Raw genomic sequence first — 14,563 nt, forward strand, 5'->3', positions numbered from 1 at the left:
AGATTTATGAGCACTAATTAGCAAAGGCCTCCTCAGGTTCTCCTGCAATGCACCGAGACAAATTGCAAAAAGTGGAAGTGGGACAGTGGACCACATGCTGTCAAAAAGTGATTCATCCTTACACTTCTGTCTCATACCCAAAAAGAATAAGGCCAGTAGTTGAAGAAACAACGGGGCCCACTTGTAAAACCACCAAGACCAACGAAGGGTTAATGGTATCCAGGGCTATCTGTCAGGCTCAAAGGCTTTTCCAATCTCTCCCCCATACAAAAAAAAGTCAAAAAAGACCTAAAAGGAAAAGAAGGGGGAAAACACTTCAAAGCCTTGTCATCTGGCATTGCGGAGAGCTGGTTTGAATTAACTTCAATTCTCCTCTCCTTTTCCAAGTTCATGGCGAGAATGCCTTGGCTTCTGGTTTTCATTAGAGCCAATTTTCTTATCTTTTTTCTCCCTCTTTCTTCATCTCAAGCTTGATCCCCTGTAAATGCAACGTGGCACTGAGTGTAGCTAAATAAGAAGGTGCTGCCCGCAAGGCACGCATTGTCTCACACGGCCCACAAAACACAGCTGAGATGGAAATAAGGAAAATGCAGAGAAAGACAGACAGTGGGAGGGGAACAGAAAGAGAGAAAGATGTTGGTTGTTTACACCAGAGCAGCCTTTATTTATCTGTTCCTCTCATCTGTTTGGTGGGATACAGATTTTTCCATTTGGACTTTATCATTACTGCAATAGTGCATTATTTACCAAGCAGGCAGGGAGAGAGAGGGAAAGAGAGAGAGAGAGAGAGAGAGAGAGAGAGAGAGAGAGAGAGAGAGAGAGAGAGAGAGAGAGAGAGAGATGAATTAAAAATCGATGGCAGCTGATGGAAAGAGAGAGAAGGAAAAGACACTGCAAGAGAGCAGAAGAGAAAGGCAAAAAGGAAAGATATATGGACTGTTGGGCTCTCTCTCTCTTTCCAGTCTTAAGGGAGAGATAAATCAGTGTTCCAGAGAAAGGCGCAGTGCTGTGTGAATGATCCGAGCGGCAGGGCAGTGAGAAAGAGAGTGAGAGGGAGTGGGAAAGAAGAAGAGAGAGCAAGCAATGAAGAGTTTGGCAGGGCTTCCCTCAATGGGCTGGAATTCAAAAATAGCCAAACATGGATTTAATGCATCAGATAATTGCCAGGTCCTTCATGTGGTGGACTGAGTACATTAGCAAACTGGAGAACATCAAACACTGTATTAAAATTAGAGGTTCTATTAACAAACAGCACTCTCCCGGACAGAGAGGGTAGGTAGGTGCTGGTAACGGTGATACAATTTTCATTCACTCCTTTTCAGTGACTGCTTTACCCTAGTCTGGGTCACAGAGCCTACTGAACATACCCTAGATGGGAAACTGTCATGCTAGTTGCAGATATTTGTTTGAGATCACAGACTGAAGGTAACTCTTATATCTGGGCTTGAGAAGCTTTTTGTAGCTATTGGTAATAAAATAGGCTAAGCAAGTTTGCTCATCTTAGACAGACAAAGTATATAATTTATTTTAGATGGAACTTTCCCTGTATTATCGGCACGCTGAGAAGTGGGGGGAAAAAAACTAATTCAGATGCACCATTGTACAAAAATATTTGATTACAGAATTTCTTATTACACAACATGGCTGTTAGCCACTTTGACATTTCCCATTGTCCTGTAAAACCTTTAAGCCCATTTTTTTTCTCAACTACAACCTATAGTCAGCAATCACATTCACAACTTAAGATTATTATTAATATTTATTTACCTTTAGTCTAGTTTCAATTCAAAAATGTCTTAAAACCGTATCAGTTTAAACCAGAAGTATGACAGTGCACTTGTCAGACATGCCAGTGCTAAGCAGATTTAGTCCCCAGGATTTTGCGATTTTGCAATGGCAAAAACAAATGCCATTGATGATATTTGGGGAAGCTTGAAATGTTTCAGAATTACCACAGATTTTCCACAGGTTTGGCCAAGATTTGTCATCATTACAATACACTCAACCCACGCCTTCGTTGCTTCAAGTGCATCACATGAGTACAGCTAGCACAGAATGTAATCACATATGTATCTTCACTGAGTTTCAAAGAATCACAAGCTTCCATTTTTACCAATAAAACAACAAAACACTGAAAACAAACAAGCAAAAAAAAAAAAAAAACAGCTGCAAAATCAAGCAATTTTGGCCGCAACAATCAACAATCAACTTTAAGAAATAGACTGTTCTTGACTTTTCCAAATAGCTAGTCACAGTCGAGTTGGGTAATTCAGCAACTTCTGAAGGTTTATTAAACTGACAGCATGTGACACTGATACCTTTGGTAATACACTGATTTCAAAGAATATCATTCTGCCAATTTCCTGCAAATTGAACATGCTCATAATTCAATATGAAAACTCAGAAAATACATGTACGCTCTATGGCCAAATCCATCACACCCATATATGTATATGTGATTCTTCCTCAAACCTTTGCCACTTTTGTCTTTGTATGCTGTAGCATCACTATTTCCCTTTACTGGACCTAAGATGCTTAAATCTGCTCCATGCCCATGTACACAATGTGAGCTCCATGAATACATGGTTTGCCAAGGTAGGAGTGAAAGCACTCGAGTGTCCTGCACAGAACCATGACCTCAACCCCAATCAACACCTTACTGATAAACTGGAACGTCGATCAAACCCCAGACATCCTCAACCAACATCAGAACCTTTATCTCACTAATGCTCTTGGGCTGAATGAACACAAATCCACACATCTATGCTTGAAAATCTAGTGGAAGTTTTACCCAGATGAGTGCTCTCTGCTCTTCTTATTGGACATGCAGAGGAGAGAAATGAAGCAGGGAGAGACAAGGAAGAGCGCAGGCCAAGATGCAGAGCTGTGGGTACCACAATCTGTATGAATGGGCTGACTGTACAGGGCTGCGTGCCAGATTCAGAGTGACGGCTGGCAGAAAAAACTCAGTCTGAATCATGCAGCAGCTCAGCAAAGTGTGCTTCTGAGAGTCATACACCACAGTACCACACACTGCTACTCCAGCAGACTGGGGTGCCTGTGACTAACCCTGACTCACACTTCAACACGTTATCCCTCATAATCCTCAGCCAACGACACTCAGTATTCCCTTAGGATTACAGAGTAATGCTGCTAGCTGCACAGAGTCCAAACATCATACATCAGCCGCTTGCTTCAGCTCTTTGGTGTAGAGGTCTGCATCACTGCCAGACTCCATTGGGACACGTGGAACCCTGTACAATAGGATGCAGGGTTGCAAGAAGAAACGGGTGGTCAAGTAGCTTGTGAAGATTTTTAGTGTCAGTGCGATTGTGCTAGTAAAGTGATTTTTTTTTTCTACGAGCCTTAACAAATACCAACAATTTATTTACTTTTGATCCATTTATAGCCAAAATTATTATAGTGAGAAATTTGTTTAAAAAGATAAACATGGGTCCCTGTTACCATTTTTAAGCTTTATGTCTCTTGAAATTAATCAGACAAAAAAGCAACCAGTCACGCTATAAAACCACAAACCACAAATTACTCTGTCATGAAGACTCTCCAGTGTCAGAAATCCTAAAGTTACAGCTTTACCTCCGCCTGTAAAAGTGCAGACAATGGAGATTCCTTCCAAATTTAACCATCTCAAAAACCAACAATATCAACAATGATATCAACAATAGACAATTCAGTGGTAGAATAGTCCAAAAAGTTTGAACTAAACAGATTACGCAGGCTGATGTACTTGTGTTATGGCAAATATTAAGTCAGTGAGACACCCACGTGTGCAGAAAATCATTTTTTTAAAAGGCTCAAATAAAAAAATTTATATTTATAACACTAGTGGAACGCATTTCTGTGGGACTTTTGCTGTGCAAGCGAAAGTGAGATAAATGCCAGCAGGACATTGTATAAATAGACAGAGTACAATGTGTGCGCAGGACCACTCAGTGGATGAAGTGTGATGTGGGAAGCTACAGCTCTGGCCTCAGTGAAGAAAGCACCGAGTGATGCAGTGTGTGATGCAGCTGGTATTACTTAGACCCTGCGTGCGGAGCTTAGGCCGGACCAAAACTGTGCTGTTTATCAGTGATGCGCTGCGGGGAGATTTACAGTGCCCGAGAGGCTGGAAAGCAGGACCAAAGGCTGAAAGGAAGGTGAGGAGCGGGATGAGCACGGATCATCCAGGTTCATCACAGACGTGCTGTGGTCTGTTTGTCACGCCGCTTGTCTACCTGCAGGATCAGAGCGAACGTGTTCGTTGTAGAATGACCTCTTCAAAGCAGAGGTCTGAAGCAGGCCGTGTGCTGGCGTTCTGGGAGGAGAGGGTTATTAATAGTCCCAGACACCGGAGCTAATGGGGCTCAGACCTACTGGCACATCCTCAAAGACTCCCATCAGCCCCCGTACACAGATAAAAGAAACGGGCCAAAAGAAAGGCGGTGCTTAAACAAATTGTTACAAGACATTGTTTTGGAAGCTTTCTTCTCCCACTTTCTTTTATTCACTCTTAGATGCTGAAAATCCATGTGAAAATTGTAGGCAGTGTGCACATTTTCTTCAGCTGCTTCGTCAAGGAGTCGCAGCAGTCCCATTTGCCTTTATTTACATGCAGTAGTGCAACACATTATCTATTTCACCTTCTTTAAAATTCAGGCATACTGCTTTTTTTTGCCAAGACTACATGAAAGTCTTAACAGGGAAATAAATTGCTCCTTAAACAGGGTTAAGGTAAAGTTTACTTATATCTTATTCAGTAGTGCACTAGCTGCAGAGGCCAGGGCTTAAACACAGATTAAACGCGAATTAAGCATGAATTAAAAAACGCAACAGCTATTTAGCCGCTGAGAAATGGCTTGTTATCAAGGTTATTATGGCTCATAGATTAAAAAAAATAAAAATAAATAATATAAAACCTTTAAAAAAAAAAAAAAAACAGAAAAAATAAAACAAAAGGACCATGTAAATATACTTTTTTTTCCATGTTTTTTTAAACCAAAAAACAAAAACTAAAAAATTAGACATTTTAAAATATAATCTGACAATTCAATCAGAACTAGAATAACACTGGAGGTTACCTGAAGGCAGACAGATATTCCACATCTCCCATGGGAGGCTCCAGACCGCCTGTGAAGGCCATGTTTACGTTGAAGCCCACACCAGGCCCTGAGCCCACCTGGTGTACACACACACACACACACACACACACACACACACACACACACACACACACAGCACACAAAGAGGAAACACACACATTTAATTTAAACACACACATAAACACAAGACTTCATACAGCAAGAATTGTGTAATTATGGTTACAACAGCAGTACTTACTATTTATTATAAGTTATATATTGATTCATGGCAAAATTGAAAGAACAGGAACCTGGGGCCGATTACATTATATATATTATATATATATATGACATTATATAATAAGCCAGAGATTCAGATTCAGAGTTTTCTGCTTCAGATAAGATGCTTTTCTGTTGCTCCAAAACTTTTTAGGTGGAACACGTACTGTCAAGATATATCTGGTGTCCTGTTTAACGTCAGGCTTGTGGATCCAGTCTGACCCTAATCAGGATAAAGCTGTTCCTGAGGTTGAATGAATAAATAAATGTTGCACTGAATGACAGTGATTGCTCAAGCACAAGTGCCACAAAATGAGCAACTGCCTTACCTGGCAATTAGGGAAAATTTCAGTCAAGAAGCAATTGCTGTAAAAAGTTATGCCTTTTTTCTAAATAATTTCTGTAGCACTTTTGTTTTTAATCCAAGATGCAAATAAAAATGTGTGTTGTGTAAATGTTTCTAGTGGCTTGTGGTCATGGCTAAGGCATGACATTTCGCTTTGAGAAAGTACACAACTAGTTTTAAAAAAAAAAACCAAACATTAATGGTAACATTTACACAACAAAGCAGAACAGACAACATTGTCCCAGCTTTAATACCATAATCCATAATAATGTTGTTATTTTACTGCTTAAGGCACTAGTGGGATCTAGCTCTTCTGTCTGCACAAGTGTGCGTGTGTGTGTGTGTGTGTGTGTGTGTGGAGGAAAATGAAATGAAGAGTAGTTTTATTCTTTTCTCGGCCTGTGAGACATGATGAGTCGGTGTCTCAGCTGCGTCTGTGGTTCTGACCTCATCAGGAGCGCCGCTGCCAGGAAAGAAGTTCCCGTCGTCATAGCGATGCAGAGACAGATACAGCACATTGGGGTCACTGTAGAAGGCCTGCTGGGTGCCGTTGCCATGGTGAACGTCCTAAAAGACGAGTGCTGTGTTATTATTTAGTGTTCGCTGGTGTAAATACAAATGCGTACTCAGTACCGGAGAAAGATAAACACACCCGGTGCATCACCACTTGGTGGATAATTGTATGAACATGAAAAATATTACAGTCGTTTACATAATGCCAGAATCAGATGCTAAGCTGGAAAAGACATTGTGTGACACATTTTCATGACATTAAAATGTATAAACATTCTATTCTGGGCTCAGTGTAATAATGTTTAATAGCTTTGTGTGTCTCATCCTGTGTCTTTTGATCTGAGGTGCTGTGTGTCATGGAGTGGACCGCGTGACAGACAGGAGGAAATGAACGCCATTTCAAAGGCATCCGAGGCCTTAATGATCTCAGTCGAGTCTGGCCAGCAGGACTGCTGCACATCCGTGGCCCATATCATTCCACTACAGGCCTGAGAGAGACACCAGCTGACCTACATACGTATATTAACCTGTCAATATGGACCGGTTTATGAAAACAGTTGAAACTGGAACTCACAAAGTCTGACTGAGTGCTAAGACAGATTCCACAAATATTAATAAAACTACATCTAAAAGAAATTGTCTGCCATAGAAGTCCCTGTGCATGAGTTGTTAGTATAGAAATGATCATGTATTAGAGCAAGTACATGATTATTTAAATTACAGACTACACTAAGGTCAGAGTCGATGCTATAGAAAACGAGTCATGACCTTCTGACCAATCAGGATTGAGAATTCCACACCAGTGCCATTACAAACACAGTTAATACATTTTGGGACCACTGTGAGTTTTCAATGAACACTGCTTCATATCTTATACAGCAGAGATCATTTAATTGTTTGCATTATTTGCTTTTATGGTGTACATGGTCAGACCTTTGAGAAAACACTTACCCAGTCCACTATCAAAATCTTGCTGACATTCAGTCGCTGCTGGAGGAGTTTGGCTGCGATGGCAACCGAGTTGAAATAACAGAATCCCCTGTTATTGCAAAGAGAGAAAAAGTGCAAAACAGAGAAGAGAGATGGATGAGTAAGGGAGCATAAAGAGAAGAGGAGAAGAGTGTAGTGTGGCGTGTGTAAGTCTGTGTAAAGTGGACCCCCGGTCGAGTGGATTCTCCCATTTCACTAATGACAATTCACCCACAGAGTTCTGGATACACTTCAGAGTGAAGAGAACGGTGCTTTGGCCTGGCCTATAGCCCATACACAATGATACACCACTGCACACACACACCGCCTCCACTAAGCCTGGCATACTCACCACAGCATTGCAACAGCTATCTCATTTAACCTTTCCCCAAAGCCTCAGTGGAACAATAATTTCACTTAACCTTTATGTAATGAGGCCGGTTTAGTGAAATGACTTTTCTGTAAAACAAAGATGGAAGTAGTAATACGGATCACTTACTGTGCAGGTATTTAATACACACACACACACACACACACAGAGAGAGAGACAGACAGACAGACAAACACACAGACATACAGGCAAAGACTAAGACTAACACAGACAGACATGGATAGCCACCCACACACACACACACACACACACACACACACACACACACACACACACACACACACACACACACACACACACACAGACAGACATGGATAGACACACACAGACACAGACAAAGACTAACAGACAGACATGGATAGACACACACAGACATGGATAGACACACACACAGGCAGACATTGATAGACACACACAGACTCTCACAAAGACACACACAGACAGACAAAGACTAACAGGCAGACATGGATAGACACTCACACACACACACACACAGACACACACAGACTAAGACTAACACAGACAGACATGGATAGACACGCACACAGACACACACAGAAACGCAAACGCACACAGACACACAGACAAAGACTAACAGACAGACATGGATAGACACACGCACACACCCACATACATACATAACACACAGGCAGGCAGACCGACAGACAAAGACTAACACAGACAGACATGGATAGACACCGACAGACATGGATAGACACCGACAGACAAAGACTAACACAGACAGACATGGATAGACACCGACAGACAAAGACTAACACAGACAGACATGGATAGACATGGACAAACAGACACACCCAGTCACAACGAGCAACTGAAAAACAAGGCACTGAAAACATTACACACTTTCAGTCATGCTCTCAAACGTAAGGTGCATGTCAGCATATTATGAGGTTTCCATCATTTTGCTGCTGAATTCCTTCAGAGCAGCCAGGCTTGTGGGATCTAGTCTACAAGTCTACACACCAAGTCTACACACTTGGCCAGGATGTCTACCTCTGAGCTGGGATTCATTTTGGTTTCAGTGTGTGAATGAGTTACATCATGCTGTATTAGGGTGCTGTCAGATATGCAGTGTTTAGTCCGTTAGAAACGAACCCTGGCCTGCATCAAAACAACTGTTCCAGGGTTGTTCCACCGCTACGAGCGAGGGATTTGAATCCGACCCCATGTGTTTTAATTATGAGTGGCATTTTTGTGTAGATTCGGGCCGCTGAACTGGGCCACAAAGTGTAAACTGATACAAAAGGCAGAGCCACAGAAATGTGATGTGTTTTAGTCTGAGAACACAAACGTTTTAAAGCGTTACACATATAATCAAGTTATTTTCTGTGATTTCTCTGTGCATTAGGCAGAGATTTGTTTATCTAACCCATGATTGAAAATGTTACTAGGACCATTTTCAGCTTTGTAAACACACGTTTAGGTGTAGACTGTGAAAAGGATATCACTTCGTATTGCCCTACAAATATAAGGATGAGGTTTTGCTTATTTTAATGTTGACAGCTTGTAGAACGAAAAGGAAAAAGGTCAGCATTTTTATATTTATATTATTACTCTATGTTAAACAATCAAAAATGATCAGACGGTGATATGTTATCACACGTATATATTATGTTGTAACTATGACTGAAAATGTTATGTAAATAGTTTAAGAGAAGTTTAACTTCAAATAAAACCTAAATACTTGATATAAAACATGTAGCATGATTACTGTTACTATAATATATGCCCTGACTCGAGTGCATGCAGTGATTCTGATTGAGCTGAGCAATGAAACAGTGTTTGTATGGCAATGTGTGGTGCCATGGTTTCTGCAGTGAGGGGAGTGCTACTCACATGGGGGTGCTCTCCTCGGCGTGGTGTCCTGGAGGCCGCACCACAGCGAAACCGTTCTGTAATCACAAACCGACACACGTACGTTAGCTATACCACCACACACGATACAAAGACCAGCTCACATATGTGCACATGCATGTAGGCTCAAACACACCCTAACACAATGACAGTAACACACTTATGTATGGTTCGCTCTCTCCCAGCACGAACACCTGATTACGTTTTGTTATTTTTCCAAGGGTCAGAGGAGGACCATGCTGCAGCAAACCCAAAGGACTAGTGGAAGTGCTGATAAGAGTCACTGCGTTCAGATGAGTGTGGAAGACTCTCCAGGCCGCTCCGAGCACAGGGACTTCCCGTCTTAATGATGCTGGAGCAGCTGTGCTGTACTGTTTTTCTTTCTCGCACCAGAGAATATTAAGAGCAGGGTATAGCCGGAGTAATGATAGTTCTCAGTGGTGCGTTTTCGTGTGCGCTGGGCTGGGCTGCGGCTGAGGTGTTGCACTTCTATTTTGGTCTGGGATGACTGGCGGACAGGATGTTATGCTGAGTGTGTGAGCTGAGACCTGCAGTCTCACTAATGATGTGGTTACACATAGGAGTGTTTGCATTTGGTTAAGATTAGGTTGCTTGCTATTGAAAAGATGCCCAGATATCAGCTGATCTCACACTGACACACACACACTCCTTTACTCATGATTCTGCTACACAAACACTGAGAACACCAAGTATTAGCACTACATTCCACCTCAGCATAGTGGGACAGAATTTTCCAAAAATACTGTAAATATTGAAGTAAACAAGTGCTCTGCTAATTATAAACATACAATTTAGAATATTTTAGATAAAGCAGCAGAACATTTAAATAATTCTGTAATGTTTCCTGAAGGACTGCAGCTTAAACACTGTTACAGGTGAACACTTAAACTTTTTGGCATATTAGATCAGTGTTTTTGTTTCGTAATTCGTAGATGCCTGAGAAACACGTATTGTCATGGACTCCACAGCAAGTTTGCGCAAAACATCGTGATCGATTTTTTAGATCAAACCCACGAGCGTCATCTGAGCGTAGGCTTCAGTAGAAGAGACTAGGCAAGAGAAAATCTAAACTTTTGTACAAAGCAGTTACAGTTTTACGTTGGTAAAGACGCCTTATCCAGAGCGACTAACATTTCATCTAATTTTATACAACTGTGTATGTCTTAAGGGCCTTGCTTAATGGGCTCAGCAGTAGCAGCTTGGTGGACCTGGGTTTTAAACTCACAATACTATCAGTAGTCCAAGACTGTAAGCACTTTCTTTGTTTTAAAATTTGTTGGGTTTTTTTTCCAATTAAATGTTTGTTTGTTTTTTTATTTCATTTCACTTGTTCTGGAACGTCCTTAGGTTGTAACGAGTAAAGTAAGAAAATACATTTATTGGAAAGCTGTATAGGATTTACCCAAACCGTGGCTTAAGAAGGCTTAATATCTAAATTTCAAGCCCAAATGTACAAATCAATATTAAAAGTACAAGCTCAAGTCACCTAATAAAAATGTATTTTTAATATTTTCTCCTTTGTAGTTTCTTGTGTTTAAGATCCATATTTTTTGCAATACAAGTGCACAAAAAGAGTGTTGCACTGCTCTTGATGTTCCTAATGTCAGACTCATATTTAACAGTGGAACAGGACGTGGTAGGAGGAAATTATATTAAAAAGAAGAAACAGAAAAAGAAGGTAAGTCTGTGTTTATGTACTGGAGTGTGAAGTGAGCAGGGGGTGAGGTATGTGTGTGGTGTAGAAGTGTGTGTAGGTGCTGAAGTAGAAGTGTGGAGTGAAATGTATATAACGTATGTGAGCCGCAGACCCAGTTGGTATGTGTGTGAAATATGGAGCTAAAATATATTTCAAATATTTACTATTCAAATATATTGGAGCATTAATGAGCTTAGAATTGAATCCTAGTCCTGACAGGATGAAGGGCCACAGCGGTGCTGCACCATAGTGGGTGAACATTCTGTCTATCTAAAGCTAAGACAATCATTTACAATACAGATTTGAATTTTTTTTTTTTTTTACTCAGTGATTTTTACTAAAACAAAGAAAAGGAACAAACCTTAAAAATCCTTTACAAAGCACAAACACTTTAAACTGGACTGAGATCATGAATCTTTAATCTTCTACAAGTCAATACTACCAAGTGTTAAAAGAGCAGTGAATACTGTGCTCATAATCCTAAGCTGTCTTTATGGTTACAGCAGAAGCTTTCTCAGCAGGGACACGTCTACAGTATCCCAGGTGAGAATAGCCAGTAAAATAAAGGGTGAGAATTAGGGGCTAAATATTTAGGTTATGGATGTGGGGTCAATCGAGTGCAGCAGGTGAGTCACGTGTGCAGTGGCTTTGCTGGTAAAGCTGTCGGGAAGTTTCGCTGCAGCCAGGCGGAAATGCAGCAACACAAAGTGCCGTAAGTTCTGGACACAGTCGAGTAATAAATCTTTACAGACCCTTTTTCTTAGGCTGGGAGACAGGATCATTTTTAAACTAGATTTCCAAAAGAATTTCAGTGTCAGGAGTATGTGAAGTTTGTGTTTAATCATTCTGATGTGGATTAGAAAATTGTAGGTGTTTAAATACTGGGAGACAGTGACACTTGTGAAGACGAGGATGGTGTTACTGTACCTTCAGTTCTCCGGACGCCACTTTAAACACCAGTTCCACCACGGAGCCGACGGCCAGACGAGCCGCGCTTGACGAGTGTACCTCGTTCCAGATAGTGTCACTGTCCACCTGCACAAACACAATCACGTGTGCATAAACTTCAACACTGTACAGTGGCTTGAAAGAAAATAAAGCCTTTTGTTAAAGGACACCTGAGTTAAACTAAGCTTTTTAAAGCATACTGATACTTAAACAATCCAAGACTGGGACAAAAAACACATTTGCTGCTACAGCACGGAGAAGTGAGGTGTGATATTTGCTTGGGCTGATGCCACAGTAAACACTGCTGACGAATATTCACACACAGCACTAGAAGTCAGGCCTTGCTTACACACTGCAGTGAATAAACACCAGCTTTGTCACCTCAGCACCCGCTAGACAGCTTTAGCGCTCCAAAAGCAAGCTGATAAATCTGCGCGGCTACAGTTCAACAGATTCCTGTTGTCTGTAAGATCCGAGATGCTTTTCTGCTCATCGCAGCTGTACAGAGTGCTTACGAGTTAAAAAATCTAGGAAATCAGCAGTTTCTATTGTACGAATGCAATAGTACACACTGGTCATGATTCTTATCGATTTGATTCACGATACTGGCTTCACAAACTCAACATCATTTAACTTAGTTAACAAATTGATCATTTAGAAACAAAATTAGAAGAAGAGAAAACTGATTATTAAAATGAATCTGTTTTTATTTCATCATAAAATAATGTAATAAATGTGCACTGTAATATGATAAATATACTAAACTATATACAGTATATATATATATACACACACGTTAGGAACAGAGGGTTAATATTGTACAACATGTTACATACATAGGTGAACCCCCAAGTTTGTGTAAAGTAATTTCGACTAAATTCGAGAGATGAAAAATAACACATCATATCCTGTGTGACAAAAGGGAGAGTGAGCTTCCTGCTAAATAACTGCTCATAAGCTGCAAGGTTGAAACACAAACATTAGGACAGATGGGAAATTGTCCCAGGTATGAATTGTGTGAGAACACTACACTTCTCCTGAGAGTCTGAAAGTGGGCTAGAAGAGAACATGGCAGGTGAGAGGAGCATTTATTCAGTGCCATGCAGGGTAAACATTAGCGGAAAAAAAAACTGGCAGGAGGACGGTGTGTGTGTAGTTGTGTGTGTCATCCAAGTGTAGACACAGAGAACACTCATTCATCAGTCACTACTCATTATTCCAACACACGCCTGTCCTATGGCCTGCAATTACTCCAACCTGGCCCTGGCCCATGAACACCCCCCACCCCCCCAAAACACACACACACACACGTACAAAATGCACCTCCAACATAAAAAGCCCAGGGACTCGTTCATGCTCATTTGGAGGCAGCTCTCGAGCAGGTGTCCTCGCCTCAGAGCAACGTTACAACCGACCGCAATCTAAGACAACCTTCCATTACATCATCTGCCTTATTTAGAGTTAACGTCTTCTACTAAAGCAGAGAGAGTGAATACACTTATTTAAGCGTGCATGCTGTTGGTTTAGCGTGTAGAGAGAACAATGTTCTCCTCGTGCTGTGTGCACGTCGGGGAGGTTGAAATCTCAGAGCAGGGGACAAACCGTGAACCGAGAGGCCGAGGGTCGCGGGGTAAATCCCTGGGGCTCCCTTTGTGCATACATGTTCACTAGCAATGTATGAATTTCGTTGCAATGGCATGAGCGCTCAAGGGTAAAGAAAAAAAGACTTAAAAAAAAAAATAGCCTTTCAAGTCGGGCCAAGAATGACTCTGTCACGAATTACAAGCCTGTGGTGAATTTACAGTACAAAAAAAAACTCAAGTAAGAGAACAGAATGCGAGTGTAAGGTCAAGGCCAAGAGAGTGGCTGAATAAAAAGGATTAGATACATGAACAAGCGCATGAAGAAAAATAGAAATAGAAGACACTGAGTGTAAAGTGACAGATCACACAGACAGTGCAGAGTCGAGAGCAGAGAGATGTGTATTTATGTGCATGTCTGAATAAACACGAGCAGCGACAGTGTGCGTGAGGAAAAAAAAAGGAGGTAAAAGAGCCTCTTAATGGACAGAGATTTGGGGTAGGGTGGGGTAGCGTGTGGGGGTGGTGGTGTTGGAATGAAGAAAGGCAGTCTCTCCTGACTCTGACAGGCTAATTTTCAGAGCGGAGGCTAGCTGCAGAGACGCAGGAAGACAACAATTTTCTTCCATTTCCATAAAAGAGTCCAGAGACCTTCTGTTTCTCACCAAGCTGCAACGGGTCTACTGCAGCAGCCTGCCAGGACCGCCTGCTATTCATCACCCAGCAAACAGCGCTGATGGGGGTTAACCTACATCCCCTCAGCCACATCATATACACACCTTCATTACTCCAGCACTCACATCCCACAGCCACAGCTCATTAATAAATACTTTACGCCGACATGCTCAGAGAGGGACAAACGAG

At 41.4% G+C, this 14,563-nt stretch overlaps 1 protein-coding gene across 8 annotated transcripts in view; it reads right to left on the reverse strand.

Moving 5' to 3' along the window:
* Positions 1-14,563, reverse strand: part of hdac4 (histone deacetylase 4) — a 165,994-nt gene that overhangs the window by 15,936 nt on the left and 135,495 nt on the right. For all 8 annotated transcript variants that reach the window (XM_060876831.1, XM_060876829.1, XM_060876836.1 and 5 more), the window contains 5 exons: positions 12,099-12,206; positions 9,437-9,492; positions 7,171-7,258; positions 6,154-6,273; positions 5,082-5,179 (listed from right to left, as the gene is read on the reverse strand). In XM_060876831.1, the coding sequence (XP_060732814.1) occupies positions 5,082-5,179; positions 6,154-6,273; positions 7,171-7,258; positions 9,437-9,492; positions 12,099-12,206 (470 nt within the window). The remainder of the gene's footprint in view (positions 1-5,081; positions 5,180-6,153; positions 6,274-7,170; positions 7,259-9,436; positions 9,493-12,098; positions 12,207-14,563) is intronic.

Source organism: Tachysurus vachellii, chromosome 8 (genome assembly GCF_030014155.1).
Source record: "Tachysurus vachellii isolate PV-2020 chromosome 8, HZAU_Pvac_v1, whole genome shotgun sequence".
NCBI lineage: Eukaryota > Metazoa > Chordata > Actinopteri > Siluriformes > Bagridae > Tachysurus > Tachysurus vachellii.